Source organism: Dendrobates tinctorius, unplaced genomic scaffold, assembly GCF_039654945.1.
Source record: "Dendrobates tinctorius isolate UK_male_01 unplaced genomic scaffold, ASM3965494v1 ptg000048l, whole genome shotgun sequence".
Taxonomy (NCBI): domain Eukaryota; kingdom Metazoa; phylum Chordata; class Amphibia; order Anura; family Dendrobatidae; genus Dendrobates; species Dendrobates tinctorius.
This window is the reverse complement of record NW_027361716.1, coordinates 20,270,595-20,286,288: the sequence shown is the minus strand read 5'-3', so window position 1 is coordinate 20,286,288 and position 15,694 is coordinate 20,270,595. Positions and strand designations below refer to the sequence as shown.

The 15,694-nt window shown below is 46.7% G+C and overlaps 1 protein-coding gene across 1 annotated transcript in view; it reads right to left on the bottom strand.

The window, feature by feature from the left end:
- Positions 1 to 1,141: 1,141 nt before the first annotated feature.
- TCP11L1 (t-complex 11 like 1) overlaps positions 1,142 to 15,694 on the bottom strand; it is a 168,350-nt gene continuing 153,797 nt past the window's right edge. The window contains exon 11 of the mRNA XM_073576337.1: positions 1,142 to 12,126. Within this exon, the coding sequence (XP_073432438.1) occupies positions 11,912 to 12,126 (215 nt within the window). The 3' untranslated portion in view covers positions 1,142 to 11,911. The remainder of the gene's footprint in view (positions 12,127 to 15,694) is intronic.

Sequence of the window (15,694 nt, the reverse complement as noted above, 5' to 3'; positions counted from 1 at the left end):
CTTTTCATCTTTCATCCAGCACAGACCGTCATCACGTCTTCCAGTCAGGGCTCGTCTCTGCAGGAAATAACACAGTTATATAGAGCTCCGCTTGCAGAACACATTACTTATTTTTTCCCAACTTCTACATTACATCACATGAAGAAAAAAAGGCGACAGTGTCGCTTTGCAGAGCAACAGGACCCCCCCCCCATTTAAAACAGTATACTAAAAAAATAAAATAAATACATCACTTCAGTAATAATTTCCCTTAATTAGCCCCTATGGTAATAATATCCCCCATCCTGACCCCCCGTGTGTCTCATTCCTGGCTTCAGCCATATGTTCTCCCATCCCACCCTCATGAGTGTCCATTCTGCCCCATATGATCTCCCTATCCTGCCCCATCTGTCTCCATTATATCCATCCTGCCCCATGATTCTGCACAATCTGTCTCCAACCCTGCCCCCAGTGTCTCCAGTCATGCCCCCAGTGTCTCCAGTCATGCCCCCAGTGTCTCCAGTCATGCCCCCAGTGTCTCCAGTCATGCCCCCATGTCTTTCATCCTGCCCTCTGTGTCTCAAATCATGTCCCGTATCTCCATTCTGCCCTGTGTCTCCAATCATGCCCCTTGTCTCGCATTCTGCCCCTTCCTGTGTCTCACTGTCACATTCTGCCCCCTGTGTCTCACTGTCACATTCTGCCCCCATCGTGTCCAGCATTCTGCCCCCATCGTGACCAGCATTTTGCCCAAATCACGTCCAGCATTCTGCCCCATCATGGTTACGTGGTAGTATGCAGATGTCTGGCTGGTATGCAGATGGGTGGCTGGTCCTGTTGCCCGTTTTTTTTACGTGTGATCATTAAGTATGTGCATTGCTTCCCATTGTACCTATCATCTATTCTTTTATATTTAGCATTAAAGTATATATCTTTTATGGGACCCTATGACTGCTTGTCAGTTGTTTCTTAGCATGCTTTTTTGCAGTTGGACCTAAATTGGTCCAATATACACATGTATTGAGTGGTAGGTGACACTTGTCCTTTAATTATATTATTTCCCTCTTACATGTGCTATGTTTGCTACAATTTTTTCATACTGTTGCTAGTAATGTAAGAAAAAACACAACTATTTTGTAATTGACAGATCATGGACTTGTCCTTGTGGGTCAATTTAAAGTTTTTATTGGTAACATTTTGCAGTACATAACATTTGTAATCACTTTCAGTATAAGGCTAGGATCACATTTATCCTGTTTTCTACGCTGAGCACTTGTATTAGAGTTTTTGTCCCAATCACGTCTTTGGTGGGATTTAGATGAAACCCCCGAAGGCTTCATTCACTATAATGCAGACGGTAACAAAAAATCACTACAACATAATGCAATGCATCCATGAAGTTACTGAAATGGTAACAAGCTGATTGCCCTGGTGTGTGATCATATATTTGTCATAAATCGACTCTTTTATGGAACTGAAAAGGACTAACGAATGAATTATTGTGTGTTGCTGGCTCGCTGGACACCATGTCACAGAGAAATGATAGGAAACAAACGTTTATGGGAACAAATATCCTGACACATAATAGCAGCTATAAAAGGTTGAGAGCCGACAGCAGCAGAATATGTGAGCCACAAAAATATTCAAGTCTTTATACTTTGACCATATCCTACATTAAAAGGACATTAAGCATTAGACATTTTATACATTAAAAGTCAAATCAAACTTTTCACAAATAATCAGGCTGAAGTTTTCCTTGATTTCGATCAAGCCATAAAAAGATCTGGCTCATTGGAAAATACTGTTCCATTAGGATTTTTTTAATGAGAAAAGACAACCAAAATCAGTATGGATGGCGACACTGATCAGCATCATAAATACATCACTGAGGAGGCCGAGGACCAACGTCTTCATGAAGGATGATGCCAGAAAGGAAGAGGACAGGCCCGCCATTGTCACCAATAAATTACAGGACATTTTTCAGGTCATTCATTCAGCCTAACCCTATTTGCTTTCCACTCTGTTGCCAGCTTTTTGAAAACAGTAAAATGCTGCAAATTATATGGGAAACAAGCCGAGCGCCATAATGTGTACAGCAATCAATATATTCCTCTCTTGCTACAAAAAAACTCTGCTTCCTGGGGCAGCTGAACATGTGCACTAGATGTAATGCTGCCATAAACGCCGGCAATTGCTTCCGTCACACACGAGATCGCCGATTTTGTGACGCATCAGCAATCTCGCCAGCGACATCGCTGTGTGTGACGGGGATCAGCGACCGGCCCCCCTGCCGGGTATCGCTGATCGCGCTTGATCGTCCTGGGCCATTTTTTGATCGTTGGTCTCCCGCTGGCCAGCACGCATCGCTGCGTGTGGCAGCGGGAGACGAACGATCAGCAACGCTGCACGCTGGTATCTAAGGAAAACAGCGGGTTTCTAAAAGCCGCACAGCTCTTAGTTACCCGTTTACCTTGAAAACCAGCTTGCTCGCTGGTCCTGATCCCTGGAGGGGCTATGTGACAGCTCACCAGCGATCAGCCTTACCATGTCCCAGCGATCCCATCCATGACGGATCGTTGGTGGGATCGCTGGGACATCGTTATGTGTAATGGGGCCTTAAGCCTGCAGAGTGGGCTTTCTGGCCTGAGCACTCAGGTTTGACATCATGTGTACAATCTGCTCTTCTTCTTGGCATTTCATTGAGTTCCTGCAGCTGCGCCTCCCTCCTGTCTTCTTCTTGGTGTTTTGCACTGTATGGAGTTTTTGGTGACTGCAGTTTGGTTCCTCAGTCAGGAGAGAGTGAAGAGCAGGCGTCACATATCTTTGTGTATTCATTTGAACTTTTTACAATAAGAATTTGTAAAAATAAATGTCTGAAGTTATGGGTGGCAGGTGCAAGTTACTACACAAGACGGACAAGTGAACTAAAATCTAGTGGATCACATATGATCAAATAAAGAAAAATAAGTGTCTAATCAGATAAAGGAAAAAAAAAAAAACAACTCTAGCTTCCATACAAAACCAAACAGTATGGCTTATTTTCATGAAATTACATGAATTACATGACAGCTAATTAGGTGAATGTCAAATCAGAATTGCTTGAGTCTTCCAGAGGTCGCTCACACAGATTGGCGCTCGGGCCTGACTCGCAGAAGTCCTCTTTAATATACAGACTACATATACAGACTAAACTGATTACTTCTTCCCTTTTATGGGTTGTAACAAGGACAACTGCAGAACGACCACTATGTACAAGCTTTCAGGAGCATGCAAAAATACTATAATCTTGAGGGAAAAATACCAGAGAGAGAAAATGCAGCATATTGTCCACATACCATAGTATCTGTGTATGAATGTGTGCGCCAGTCCACCAACCGGATCAGTGAAGCCTACAGGATCATAAGCATGGCTGCCAGTATACTTGTCCCGGGAAGGCAACAAACACAGATTAGTTGTGACTACAGTCAGGGACAGAACATGGAGTAGGCACCACCTAGGGTACTACCTTCTGCCTCCTTGAGGGGGGAGCAGTTTAAAAAAAACTGACATTGCTGAATGCCTGCGGCGGCCGGACACATTCCTTCCACCACAAGCATTAAGCACAGTGGGGGGGGGCGGGCGGGCACACGGGAGCAGTGTCAGTGAGTCACTGACACTGTTCATCCCTCTCTCTACCTGTGCCCCGGCCAATGGCCTTCACTCCTTCCCCTCACTCAATTGTATTTGCGTCAGACGTGAATACAACTGCTGTGAGCACCACCAACACAGGAGTAAAGCTGTAATCAGCCCTTGCTCCGCCAGGAACTCCAGCGCAACACCGGCCACTTCCAGCCTGCGCCCTGTTGGAGACAGTGCACACAGGGAATGTCGGATGGTGTGATACAAAGACATCACAGAGCTGTCCAGTGCCCACTACTGTGATTCATAAAAGAAGAGACTGTGGCCGTGGTGTACAGGGAGAGGCGAGTATAAGCTTTTTTTTTCCCATATATTATTTGACCACTAAGTGGGGAACATTAGAAGAGGGGCTGTGGGGGACCTGATATGAGAAAAAGAGGGATTTTGGGTTCTTACCGTAAAATCTCTTTCTTGGAGCCTTCATTGGGGGACACAGATAACCATGGGTGTATGCTGCTGCTGCTAGGAGGCTGACACTATGCAAAACAAGAAAATTAGCTCCTCCCCGGCAGTATACACCCACCGACAGGCACCAAGCACCTCAGTTGGTTAAAAAAGCAGTAGGAGAAGCAACCAAAAACCATGAACATATGTACCAACCCAACAAGGGACTCGAAGACCCAACACGGTACAACTTAAACAGGGAGGGTGCTGTGTCCCCCAATGAAGGCTCCAAGAAAGAGATTTTACGGTAAGAACCCAAAATCCCTCTTTCTTGATCGCCTTATTGGGGGACACAGCTAACCATGGGACGTTCCAAAGCAGTCCCGAGGGTGGGAACAGCAATAAAGGAACGACAGAAGGAAGGGCTTAGGTCGGCCGGTGTGCGACCGCCGCCTGCAGAACCTTCCTACCAAGAGCTGCATCAGACGAGGCCTGGGTATGAACCCTGTAGAACCTCGCAAGGGTGTGCAAAGACGACCAGGTCGCGGCCCTGCAAAGTTGCAAGGCTGAAGCCTGGTGACGCACAGCCCAAGAAGCCCCTACAGCCCGGGTGGAGTGGGCTTTCACTCCCGGAGGGGGCCGTTTCTCCTGTAGTCGGTAGGCTTCCAGGATGGTAGACCGAATCCAGCGAGCAATCGTGGATTTGGAGGCCGGAAGACCCTTCCGGCGACCCTCAAAAATGACCAGCATGAAATCAGATTGGCGAAAAGAAGCGGTCCTGGCAAGGTAAACATGCAAGGCTCTCACTACATCCAGTTTGTGGAGCGACTTTTCCAGAGGATGAGCAGGCGAAGGACAAAACGATGGAAGGACGATATCCTCGTTAATGTGAAAGGGAGATACCACTTTTGGAAGGAAGGAAGGAACTGGCCTGAGAACAACCTTATCTTGGTGGAGGATAAGGTACGGAGAACGACAGGACAAGGCCGCCAGCTCAGAAACTCTCCTGATGGAGGTAATGGCGATCAGAAAAGCCACCTTCCATGAAAGAAAAGACAGAGGGATGTCCTGGATTGGTTCGAACGGCACCTTCTGGAGAGCGCCAAGAACAAGATTGAGATCCCATGGATCTATCGGAGAATGATGAGGAGGAGCCACATGGGCGACTCCTTGGAGAAAAGTATTCACTTGCGGTAAGGAAGCTAGATCCTTCTGGAAGAGGATTGCTAGGGCAGACACCTGGCCTTTGAGAGTACTGAGGGATAGGCCCGCATCGAAACCAGATTGGAGGAAACCAAGAATGGATGGAATGGAGAATGACAGTGGAAAAACATCGCTATCATCGCACCAACGGGAAAAAAGCTTTCCAGTACCGATGGTAAATGCGGGAGGAAGCTGGCTCCTGAGCCTTGATCATGGTCTGAATGACCCGGCTGGACAACCCTGATTCCCTCCGGATTGCGTCCTCAACGGCCATGCCGTTAAACTCAGAGACTGAGAATTCTGGTGGTAAAGGGGGCCTTGAGAGAGAAGATCTGGACGGCCTGGAAGCCTCCAGGGAACGTCCGCGAGCATGTTCACCAACTCCATGTACCAAGGGCGTCTCGGCCAGTCTGGAGCCACTAGGATGACTGGAATGCCCTCTGACTTTATCTTTTTGACCACTCTTGGGATGAGGGCAAAGGGAGGAAACAGGTAAGGCAGTTGGAACTGGGACCACGGAATTACTAGGGCGTCGCAACCGACGGCTAGAGGATCCCTGGACCTGGCTACAAAGTGAGAAACTTTGTTGTTCATCCGAGACGCCATGAGATCGACGTCCGGGATGCCCCAACGCTGGCATATCTGACTGAAGACTGTGGGATGAAGGGACCATTTGCCTGACGCTAGACCTTGGCGACTCAAGAAGTCGGCTGCCCAATTTTCCACCCCTGGAATGTGAACAGCGGAGATCGCCGGAACGTGACATTCTGCCCAGCGCAGGATCCTTGCCACTTCTGACATCACCTGCCTGCTGTGAGTACCGCCCTGGTGGTTTATGTACGCCACCGCCGTGGCGTTGTCTGATTGAATGCGGACTGGTTTGTCTATGAGGAGATGCTGCCAACGAAGGAGAGCAAGGAAGATCGCTCTGATCTCCAGAAGGTTGATGGGCAGATGAGTTTCCTGGGCGTTCCAGCGCCCTTGGGCCATCTTGTGATGGTAAACCGCCCCCCATCCTAGGAGACTGGCATCGGTGGTGATGACCTGCCACCGAGGCGGAAGAAAAGACCTTCCACGGAGAACTGACGCCGGCAATGTCCACCAAGTCAGCGATTGTCTGACTCTGAGCGGAAGAGGAATGGGACGGTCCAGAGAAAGCGAGGTCTTGTCCCAGACTGACAGGAGGAACAGTTGGAGAGGGCGAGAGTGGAATTGTGCGAAGGGCACTGCTTCCATGGAAGATATCATGTTCCCCAGGACCCTCATGCAGGACCGAAGGGACATGATCCTCGAGCGTCGTAGGGACTGGATCCCCTTGCAAAGGGTTGAAAACTTGTCCCTCGGTAGAAACACCCGGGCTAGATTCGTGTCGAACTCCATGCCCAAAAAGGTCAGACGCTGGGTAGGGCGCAGGATGGACTTCTCCTTGTTGACTATCCATCCGAGGCGGCTGAGGGCATCCAAGGTTATCTGAAGACTGTGAAGACAGTCTTGGCGGGACGAGCCCTTGATCAGGAGATCATCCAGGTAAGGAATGATAAGAATCCCTCTGGATCGGAGGATGGCCATGACTGTTGCCATCACCTTCGTAAAGACATGGGGCTAGTCCGAAGGGGAGAGCCGTGAACTGATAGTGATTGTCCTGAATCGCAAAGCGGAGGTATCTCTGATGCCGCAGAGAAATGGGGATGTGGAGATAGGCATCCTGTATGTCCACAGAGCAGAGAAACTCTCCGGGTTCCATCGAGGCTATTACCGAACGCAGAGACTCCATCTTGAAGTGGCGGATCTTCACGTGGCGATTGAGCAACTTGAGGTCCAAAATTGGACGAAGAGAGCCATCCTTTTTCGGGACTACGAAGAGATTCGAGTAGAACCCTAAAAACCGTTCGTTTGTAGGAACGGGAATGATGACCCCGGCGGAAAGGAGGGAGGAGACGGCCTGAAGGAACCCTGGAATCTGTGATCGCTGTCTTGGGGATCGAGACAGAAAGAAGCGACTGTTTGGGGGGGAAGAAAACTTGATTTTGTATCCGGATGTGATGATTTCCCTGACCCAAGCATCATCGACAACGGATAGCCATGCGTCCTTGAAAGAGGAAAGTCTGCCTCCCACCCTGGAAAGATTTCCAAGTGGGGGTGACCCATCACTTAGATGAAAATCTGCCGGATCGGGAGCCTGAGGACCTGGAGGGCTGACCTCTGGATCTCCAGCGGGGAGCCGGCTTATAGGAAGGCTTTCTCCGGTCTCTGGAAGCAGGATGCTGGTCCTGCTGGGATGAACCTTCTGCGGGAGAGAAGGAGCGAAAGGACCTAAATGGCCGAGAAGCCTTCCTGTTAACGAACCTCCTAGGGCGGGACTGGCGAAGGGAAGTGCTCTTTCCACCAGTGGCATCTGAGATTATCTGATCCAGCTTGGCGCCAAAGAGTCTAGTGCCGTGAAATGCCAGGTTGGTGAGCGACTTCTTTGAGGTGGTGTCCGCATTCCAAGACTTCAACCAAAGAATGCGGCGTATGGCCACTATATTGCTGTTAGCTCTAGCTACGCACCCAGCCGCGTTCAAGGAGGAGGCCAAAAGGTATTTGCCCGCATGATTAATTTGGTCTGCTAAATCTGCCAGCTCGTCCCGAGGAGCTGCCGCTGAAATGCCCCTGCGCAGAATTTTTGCCCAAGCCGAAATGACCTTCGCCACCCAAGCGGAGGCGAAGATAGGACAGAGGGAGGCGCCGGATGCCTCAAAAATTGACTTAGCCAACAACTCCATTTGCCTGTCTGTTGGGTCTTTAAGAGAAGCTCCGTCCGGAAGGGAAAGAACCATCTTAGAGGAAATACGAGAAACTGGTGGATCTACCTCGGGAGCTTTGGTCCATTTCGTGACTAGATCCGCATCGAAGGGATATAGTACATCTAAGTACTTGCGGCCTGAAAAACGTTTCTCAGGATGTTGCCAGTGATTGGCTAAGGAAGTGTCGAAATCTTTGTTATTAGGAAAAGTTCGAGATGGAGGCCTCGCTTTCTTAAAGGAAACAGAGCATTCCTGCGGGGGTGCCTTATCCTCCTTGATCTTGAGTGTTTGGTATATAGCCGATATGAGACTATCTACCATATCCAGAGTTCTAGCTATGTTGTCCGCCTCCGAGTCAGATCCAGATTGGGAATCATCGTCTGACCTAGGATCGTCTGTTGAGGATGGAGACGAAGAGCGTAGCCTGAGAGAAGCGGAGGGACCCTGCGAACTGGAAGAAGAGCCAGACAGGACCCGCTTCCTAGAGCCCCTACCCGGCTTGTCCGTCTGAGGGTCGCGGTCAGGTGCTAGCGACTCACCGTGAGAGGCGGTCGGTGCACAGGTGGCTGCAGATAACTGGGGTAACCGCTCTAAGACCTGGACCAGCGATTGAGACACTTTTGTCAGATCAGAAACTGACTGAGACATCGCCACGGCCCACTCAGGGGGTGGGGTGGTCTCCACCCGGGGCTCGGAGTGCTCCTGAGGGACAGACATGGAGGAAGGGCTGCAGGACGGGCAGAGGGGTGATGACTGACCTGATGCCCACTTCTTTCTACAGCGCGCGCAGGCGTAGTGAATAGCGGTGGGTCTAGAACTGAAAGCCCTTGTAGGGTTGGGCATAAGTCTCTATGGTAGAAATACTACCTGAATGAAACTGCGGGGGAGAAGCTAAGTCAAGTGTCAGGGAGAGTCAGCATCGAGCCTACCGAGGTTCAGAAGCAGACAGAACAGCGTTGTGTCCCCCAGGAAAAGATCCGGAGAAGAGGGAGGAAGCTGCTCAGCAAAGACAGGAAAGAGATGCTGTCGGTGGGCGGGGCTTAGCCGCTGGACCGCGCGATTGGCTGAGACCCGAGGAGGGGGGCGCGGTTAATGTAATGCTGACAGGGCTGAAGCGAAAGCAGCCCTGAGATAGGCTGAAGAAGCGCGCGAAGAAAGCGCGCACAGGGAGAGGGAAGACAGCGCTTGAAAATGAAAGTGAAAGCGCTCCCTCTGCTGTCACTAGCGACAGCGCGCCTGGAGCCAATAACCAGCGCATACCACCGCAGATTGAGAGATGGGCTGGAGAAGGGGGGTACCGGGGATGCTGACCGAGGAAGCCCCCGCCGGACCCCCCCGTGACAGAAGAAGCGCACCTGCTGGCCAAAGGAGCGGGGAATTCAAACAGGGGACCCCCCCCAGAGAGGTACCGCTCTGAAAGCGTGTGTGGGGGTTGCAGGGCGCATATGATAAACGGCGCTGTACTGGCTGTGATTGTAGACAGGAATGGGTCCATGGTAGGTCTATGAGAGCGGGGCTGAAGGGAACATTCAGATAGGCTTACCTGATGTCCCTGAAGAGGATGATCGCAGGGGCCCACGATAGAGCGGAGGCCGCGGGAAAACACGATCCTTACTGTCCGCACCCAATCCGTCCTGGATCCAGTCCTGTCCTGGGAGAGGGATGAGGAGGGCAATCGGCTAGGACCGGGCACCCATCCATGGCCCATAGCACCCGAGGGTGATAGGGGAAGGTCCTGCCTGCGGGCCTGAGAGTTGCGATGTGGGCAATACCACATTGCTCGCTCAGCCGCATTAATTGGAAAAGCAGGATGAACTCACATCCTGTTTCCTGATGCTGTATCTGGAAAATAAAAGGAAAACATTAATAAACACAACTAAAAAAACCTGAAAAGAAAAAGATTACATGCGGATCTGGGGAGATCCCGGTCCGCCTCCTACAGACACTAAGCACAAACTGAGGTGCTTGGTGCCTGTCGGTGGGTGTATACTGCCGGGGAGGAGCTAATTTTCTTGTTTTGCATAGTGTCAGCCTCCTAGCAGCAGCAGCATACACCTATGGTTATCTGTGTCCCCCAATAAGGCGATCAAGAAATGCGGGACATAATGTGAGACGCTGCGGGGGACATTATGAGGGTTTACGAGTGGACATGATATGAGGGGCTGCAAGTGGACATGATATGAGTGGCTGTGGAGGGGGGGCATTATATTAGGTACATTATATAAGGAGCTGCTCCATACATTATACATGGGCTGTGGGGACATTACACTGGTTGTGGTGGATATACTGTGTGGGGTGCTGAGGGATACATCATACTATATATAAAGGGCTGTGGGGGGGCCATTATACTGAATTGGGGAATGGTGAGACCATCATACTGTATAAGGGGGCTTTGGTGGTGACCATACTATATAATGGGTGGCTTGTGGTGGACATCATACTCTATTGAATGCTGTAGTGACCATCATCATGTGAGGAAGGGGTACAGTTTGGAGGGAGCAGTGTGGGGCAGTATAAGAGCATAGTGTGCAGAGTTGGCACAGAATGGAGATGGGACAGTGTGAAATGGGGGCACAGTATGGAAAGAGGTTAGCCTTGGGTTGGTGATGACAGTGTGGAGATATAGAGTGTGTAAGAGAAAATGATGAAGGAGGGACAGTCATCGTACACGCTGTGGTTCATAATGGCAGACAGCGTGGAGGTTATAGCTCATTAAGGCGGACAGTGTGAAGTCCATATATCATAAGTGACTTATTTAGGGCATAGTATGGACAGATATTTTTGTGCACAGGGAAGGTGATGTGTTGGGATGTACTGCAGATACTGGAGAAGATGGAAGTTTGCAGAGAAGAGCTGTGGATGTGAAAAGTCATCATGGCGTCAGGACAAGATGGAGATGAAAAGAGAGGGAACGACTAAAATCTGATAAGATGTCATCTATACAGTACCTGGATGTAAATGTTTTTGTGTGATCTTGCCTGCGTATCATCACTCCTCTGGTTCTTATATGGTTCGCAGTCTCCCAGTATCTCCTTACCATTGTTAAGGAGTTGTAGGTTTATGCAATACAAATATGTATGGGGCTGACCTGACATTGCAATTGATTACTGCACTAAGCTTAATTCTTGTACTCTAGTACTTATGGTAGTTCTGGTGATGCATTCATGTACTGATGGTGATTCTGTTGATGTATTTATTTACGGACGATAGTTCTGGTGCTGTATTCATGTACTATTGATGGTTCTGGTGTTTCTGTTGTTCTATATATGTACTGATGCTGATTTTGGTTTTGTATGTTTACAGTGATGATGGTCACCATAACCACCAAACAGTTTTGTTGCAAGTGGTATTTGTTGCATGACGGACGAAAAAACATCATATGTATCCCTTTATCTATAATTGGGTCTGTTTAATTTCCAGTAGGGTTTCTTCCAAAAAAAAAAAATTGTCCCCCATTAAAGTAATTAAGTTATATTAGGGTCCATGACTGTCCTTGGCTCTAACATTTAAAATATAGGACGTCAGGGATAAATATCGCTATGTGTCCCTAGTATTGTGTCAATGGTCCACAAACAATGAACAATTCTATATCCAATGTTGAAATTCGAAAGGGTAACTATTCTAGTGGATGTGGTCGCTGGAGCTTGTTACCTTACCCATGGGAGAGTACGTTATGGATCCTACTTTAGTCTCTGACCTGATTCTTTGCTTGGGGAAAGTGGGGTGCCATTTGCTCCATCTGCCTGGGGAAGCAAAATACCTTGTCCTGGCCATGACCGCAGGATTCTAGTGCGAGCACTTCACGTGTCACTGATCATTGTGAGAACTCTGTATCCTGTACATTAGATTTATGTAACAGTTTCAATGTAACAGTCCAGAGCTCAAGGCCGCACATCTTGTTTGTTCAGTATCTTCGCCAGGAGTGAGTCATAGTATGGGCTAAACACCATTTTGTTGTAGTTGACCAGACGCACAAATTTCACTGCCATCTCTTCCAGCTCTTTTTGTATTGGGCTTAGCCCCCCAGGAAATTCAGGGATAGATCTTGGATTAGCTGCAGATAAGTAACTCAATAGAAAAGTACGGATCCTGGAATCTGTGGGGTTTAATTAACAATGTCACTGAATATGCAAGCATGACACATATTTACACATTTCATAAAGGGCAATGGTCAACAAACTGTTAAAAAAGGTTATCCAGGCATATCATATATTGGTAGTCTATGGTTAGGAAATGTGATCCATATCAGATTGTTGAGGGTCCGAAACCTGGCGCCATTTTCAAATCTGGTGGAGCCGGATGAAAACAGTAAGTGAGGCTGAACAGCACAGCGCCACACACCGTGTACTGACTGTCCTTAGGTACTGCAGCTCAGCACCTATTCACTATAATATGAGCTGAGCTACAGCATGCCTTTGTCACAAGCTAAAGGGAAAAACTCAGAACTCCGATGGTGATGTGAATGAATGGCTTTTTACTCAAGAATCCAAACTGGCACAATAAGTAATGCCTCTGTTCTGGTATCAGACCTTCATCAGACACGCGGATTGTTGAAAAGATAATGGGAAAAATACATACATGCGGAGGTGAAATGCTTGGGTTATGGCGACCTTCAGTGCTGGTGTATATAGCGTTATGCTCTGCACATTTTTTCCTTAAAGGGCATTTCCATCTCCAAGATCCTATCCCAATATGTAGTAGGTGTAATAACAATAATCCCAGCAAAGAACAAACAGGTGAACAGCAAACTAGGGCACACAAATCACCACATTAACAGACGGAGCTATTTATCTGAAGTATAGCGGTATATATTTCAGTCAAAAAAGGAGGTGCTTGCATGAAAAACATGAATATTTCAATGTGAAAAAAAAAGAAATATGCAGCACTCACCAATAAAGCTGAAAAACCGTGCGTCTTTATTTCTCATGAATTCCATCAACAGATATGTGGACATGCAGGATGTTAGAGGAATGCTAGGGGAGGGAGGTGCCGGACTACTCGCTAGAAGTGAGTAATCGCGAAACAGCCGTTGTCCGGCACCTCCCTCCCCTAGCATTCCTCTAACGTCCTGCATGTCCACATATCTGTTGATGCAAAAAAAAACCCTGTTTGGGAGAGAAGAACAGACAATTTGCGGCGCCCTAAGTGCGTAAACACAATATTGTAGTCTTTAAAGGGTGCACAATTTTATGCACTCACCTGAGAAAAGACTAATATAGCTTTGGATTATGTATCCTCAAAAATCCTTCCTTTTGGGATACTTCTCAGAAGACAGGGCTTGCAGCTTGCCTCAGGTGGATCCAAGTGAAAGAGCCAGGTTCAGGCTCACACAGGATGAGTAAATCAAGAAAAACACATACAGCCCATAAACGGCAGCGCTTCCCAGGACTCACATCCAAAGATGATATTCCATATTTTTTTATATTTCATAGGTTAAAAAAGATACAACGCGTTTCGGATACAGTGTATATCCTTCATCAGGTATCATAAAAACACAGTACAAATCCTAATAGTATAAAATTCAGTTACACTTATATATAGTAGCAACCTTTTATCCCAGTCTCAGAAACTTGATTTAGGGTGTGGACCAAGTTCAGGAACACAGTTCAGGAACACACCCACTGATTGATCCAACCTTGACAACATGGATGCAAGACAGAAAAAGAAAAAAAAAAACCCAGAGAGAGAAAAAAAAAAAAAAAGCAACGTTCAAACTCTCTCTATGATATAATTCAATCCATTTGGATATAATGTTCCCAGACGATATATCCAAAACGTTTCTTTCCGGTTTAAAAGGGCATTCCTATTTGCAACCCCAGAGGGTATCTGCTCCACCGGAGTTACTTTTATGTTAAAAATGTTGTTATGTTTAATTAGTAGATGCCTTGAGAGACTATGTTTTAAAAAGTCATTTTTTGCTCTATTTCTGTGACCATTAATGCGTGACCGCAGTGTCTGCACAGTGCGTCCCACATATTGCAAACCGCAACTGCATGTGATTACATATACAACAAAATCCCTGCTACAGGTGAGTCTTTGTGAAATCTCAAAGACCTCACCAGTACTATTACATTTGATGGTGTTAGCCCTGTGATCTAGGATCCCACAGGTACAACATTTTTTAGAGGTGCATTTAAAAACTCCGGTTCCTTGAGAAACACCACATAAAATTTGATCCATACTTTTTTTTTATAGTTTTTACTTTTTGAATCCAACTGTTTTTTTAAATTACTGGGGGCCACCAAATTTTTCAAAGTTTTCCCCCTTCTATATGTAATCCCTGGTTTATCAGGGAGATGTTTTCCCAAAACAGGGTCACGCTTCAAGATATACCAATATTTTGAAAGCACAGTTCTTATTACTTTATTTCCCCTATTGAATGTGGTCACAAAATTCAATTTCCAGCGATCATCACTTTTTTCTTTACCAATAGTCAAATTATCCCCTTTCCTATTTTTTTCTTTTTAAACATTCCTCCTGTGTTTTTACTTTATTATCCCTATATGCACTAATTATCAAGTTTTTTGGGTATCTTTTTTCCTTAAATTTTCTTTTTAGAATTTTAGACTGAGCTACATAATCAGATTCTCTCGTAAATTCTTTCTTATACGAAAAAAGTGGCTGTGGGGTATATTAACCTTCCACTTCTTGTAATGTGCACTGTTAAAATCTAAAAAGCCGTTTGAATCCACCTTTTTGAAGTGGTAAACGCGTTGTATCTCTTTTTTAACCTATGAAATAAAAAAATATGGAATATCATCTTTGGATGTGAGTCCTGGGAAGCGCTGCCGTTTATTGGCTGGATGTGTTTTTCTTGACATATCTGTTGATGGAATTCATGAGAAATAAAGACTCACGGTTTTTCAGCTTTATTGGTGAGTGCTGCATATTTTTTCTTTTTTCATTTCACATTGTAATAATAATATTAGTAAATACCTCCAATTAGAAATGCAGTATAGTTTGTCTGATTCGCTTTGTCTCTTTCCTCATGTGCAGTCATTGCAGGACCTTAGGTATCTGTGGTTATGACCACTGATATAGTGACAGTCAGCTTTTTGTTAGTGCTCGTAACCATGGATACCTAAAGTATTACAATGCCTGCACATGAGGAAAGAGATCGGTGAATCAGAAAAACTTTACTGCATTCCTAATTGGAGTTGTTTGCTAATATTATTACACCTACTACATTTTGGGATAGGATCTTGGAGATGGGAATACCCCTGTAAGTTATTAACAGCCGGATACCAAAAAAGCTATAATGGTACAGACTCAAGAATAAGGGGTCCACACACAATAGATAGCTGCCGGACAAAGAATGTTTCGGCTGATAGTTCGACTGGCAGCCAGGTCTCCTCCCAACTCCTCCATATACAGAAGATCGCTGTGCTGCTGTCAGACTCCTGTGGCATCTGCTCAAAAACATAGGAAGTCTGAAATCAGACATACCATATCGTAATCACTACCCCAATGTCATCTGGGGGGATAGGGGTCGAGAGGCCCCCATACCCATTGGACTGTCGGCTGAACCCATGGGAAAAGCTGACATTACTATTATGTGTATGTGGCCTTAAAGGTAACATGTAATTTTTACGCCACAGATCAATGAATTAGTGAATTTAAGAGTGACATTAAAAAGTACAAGTCATCCACAAAGAACACGACAT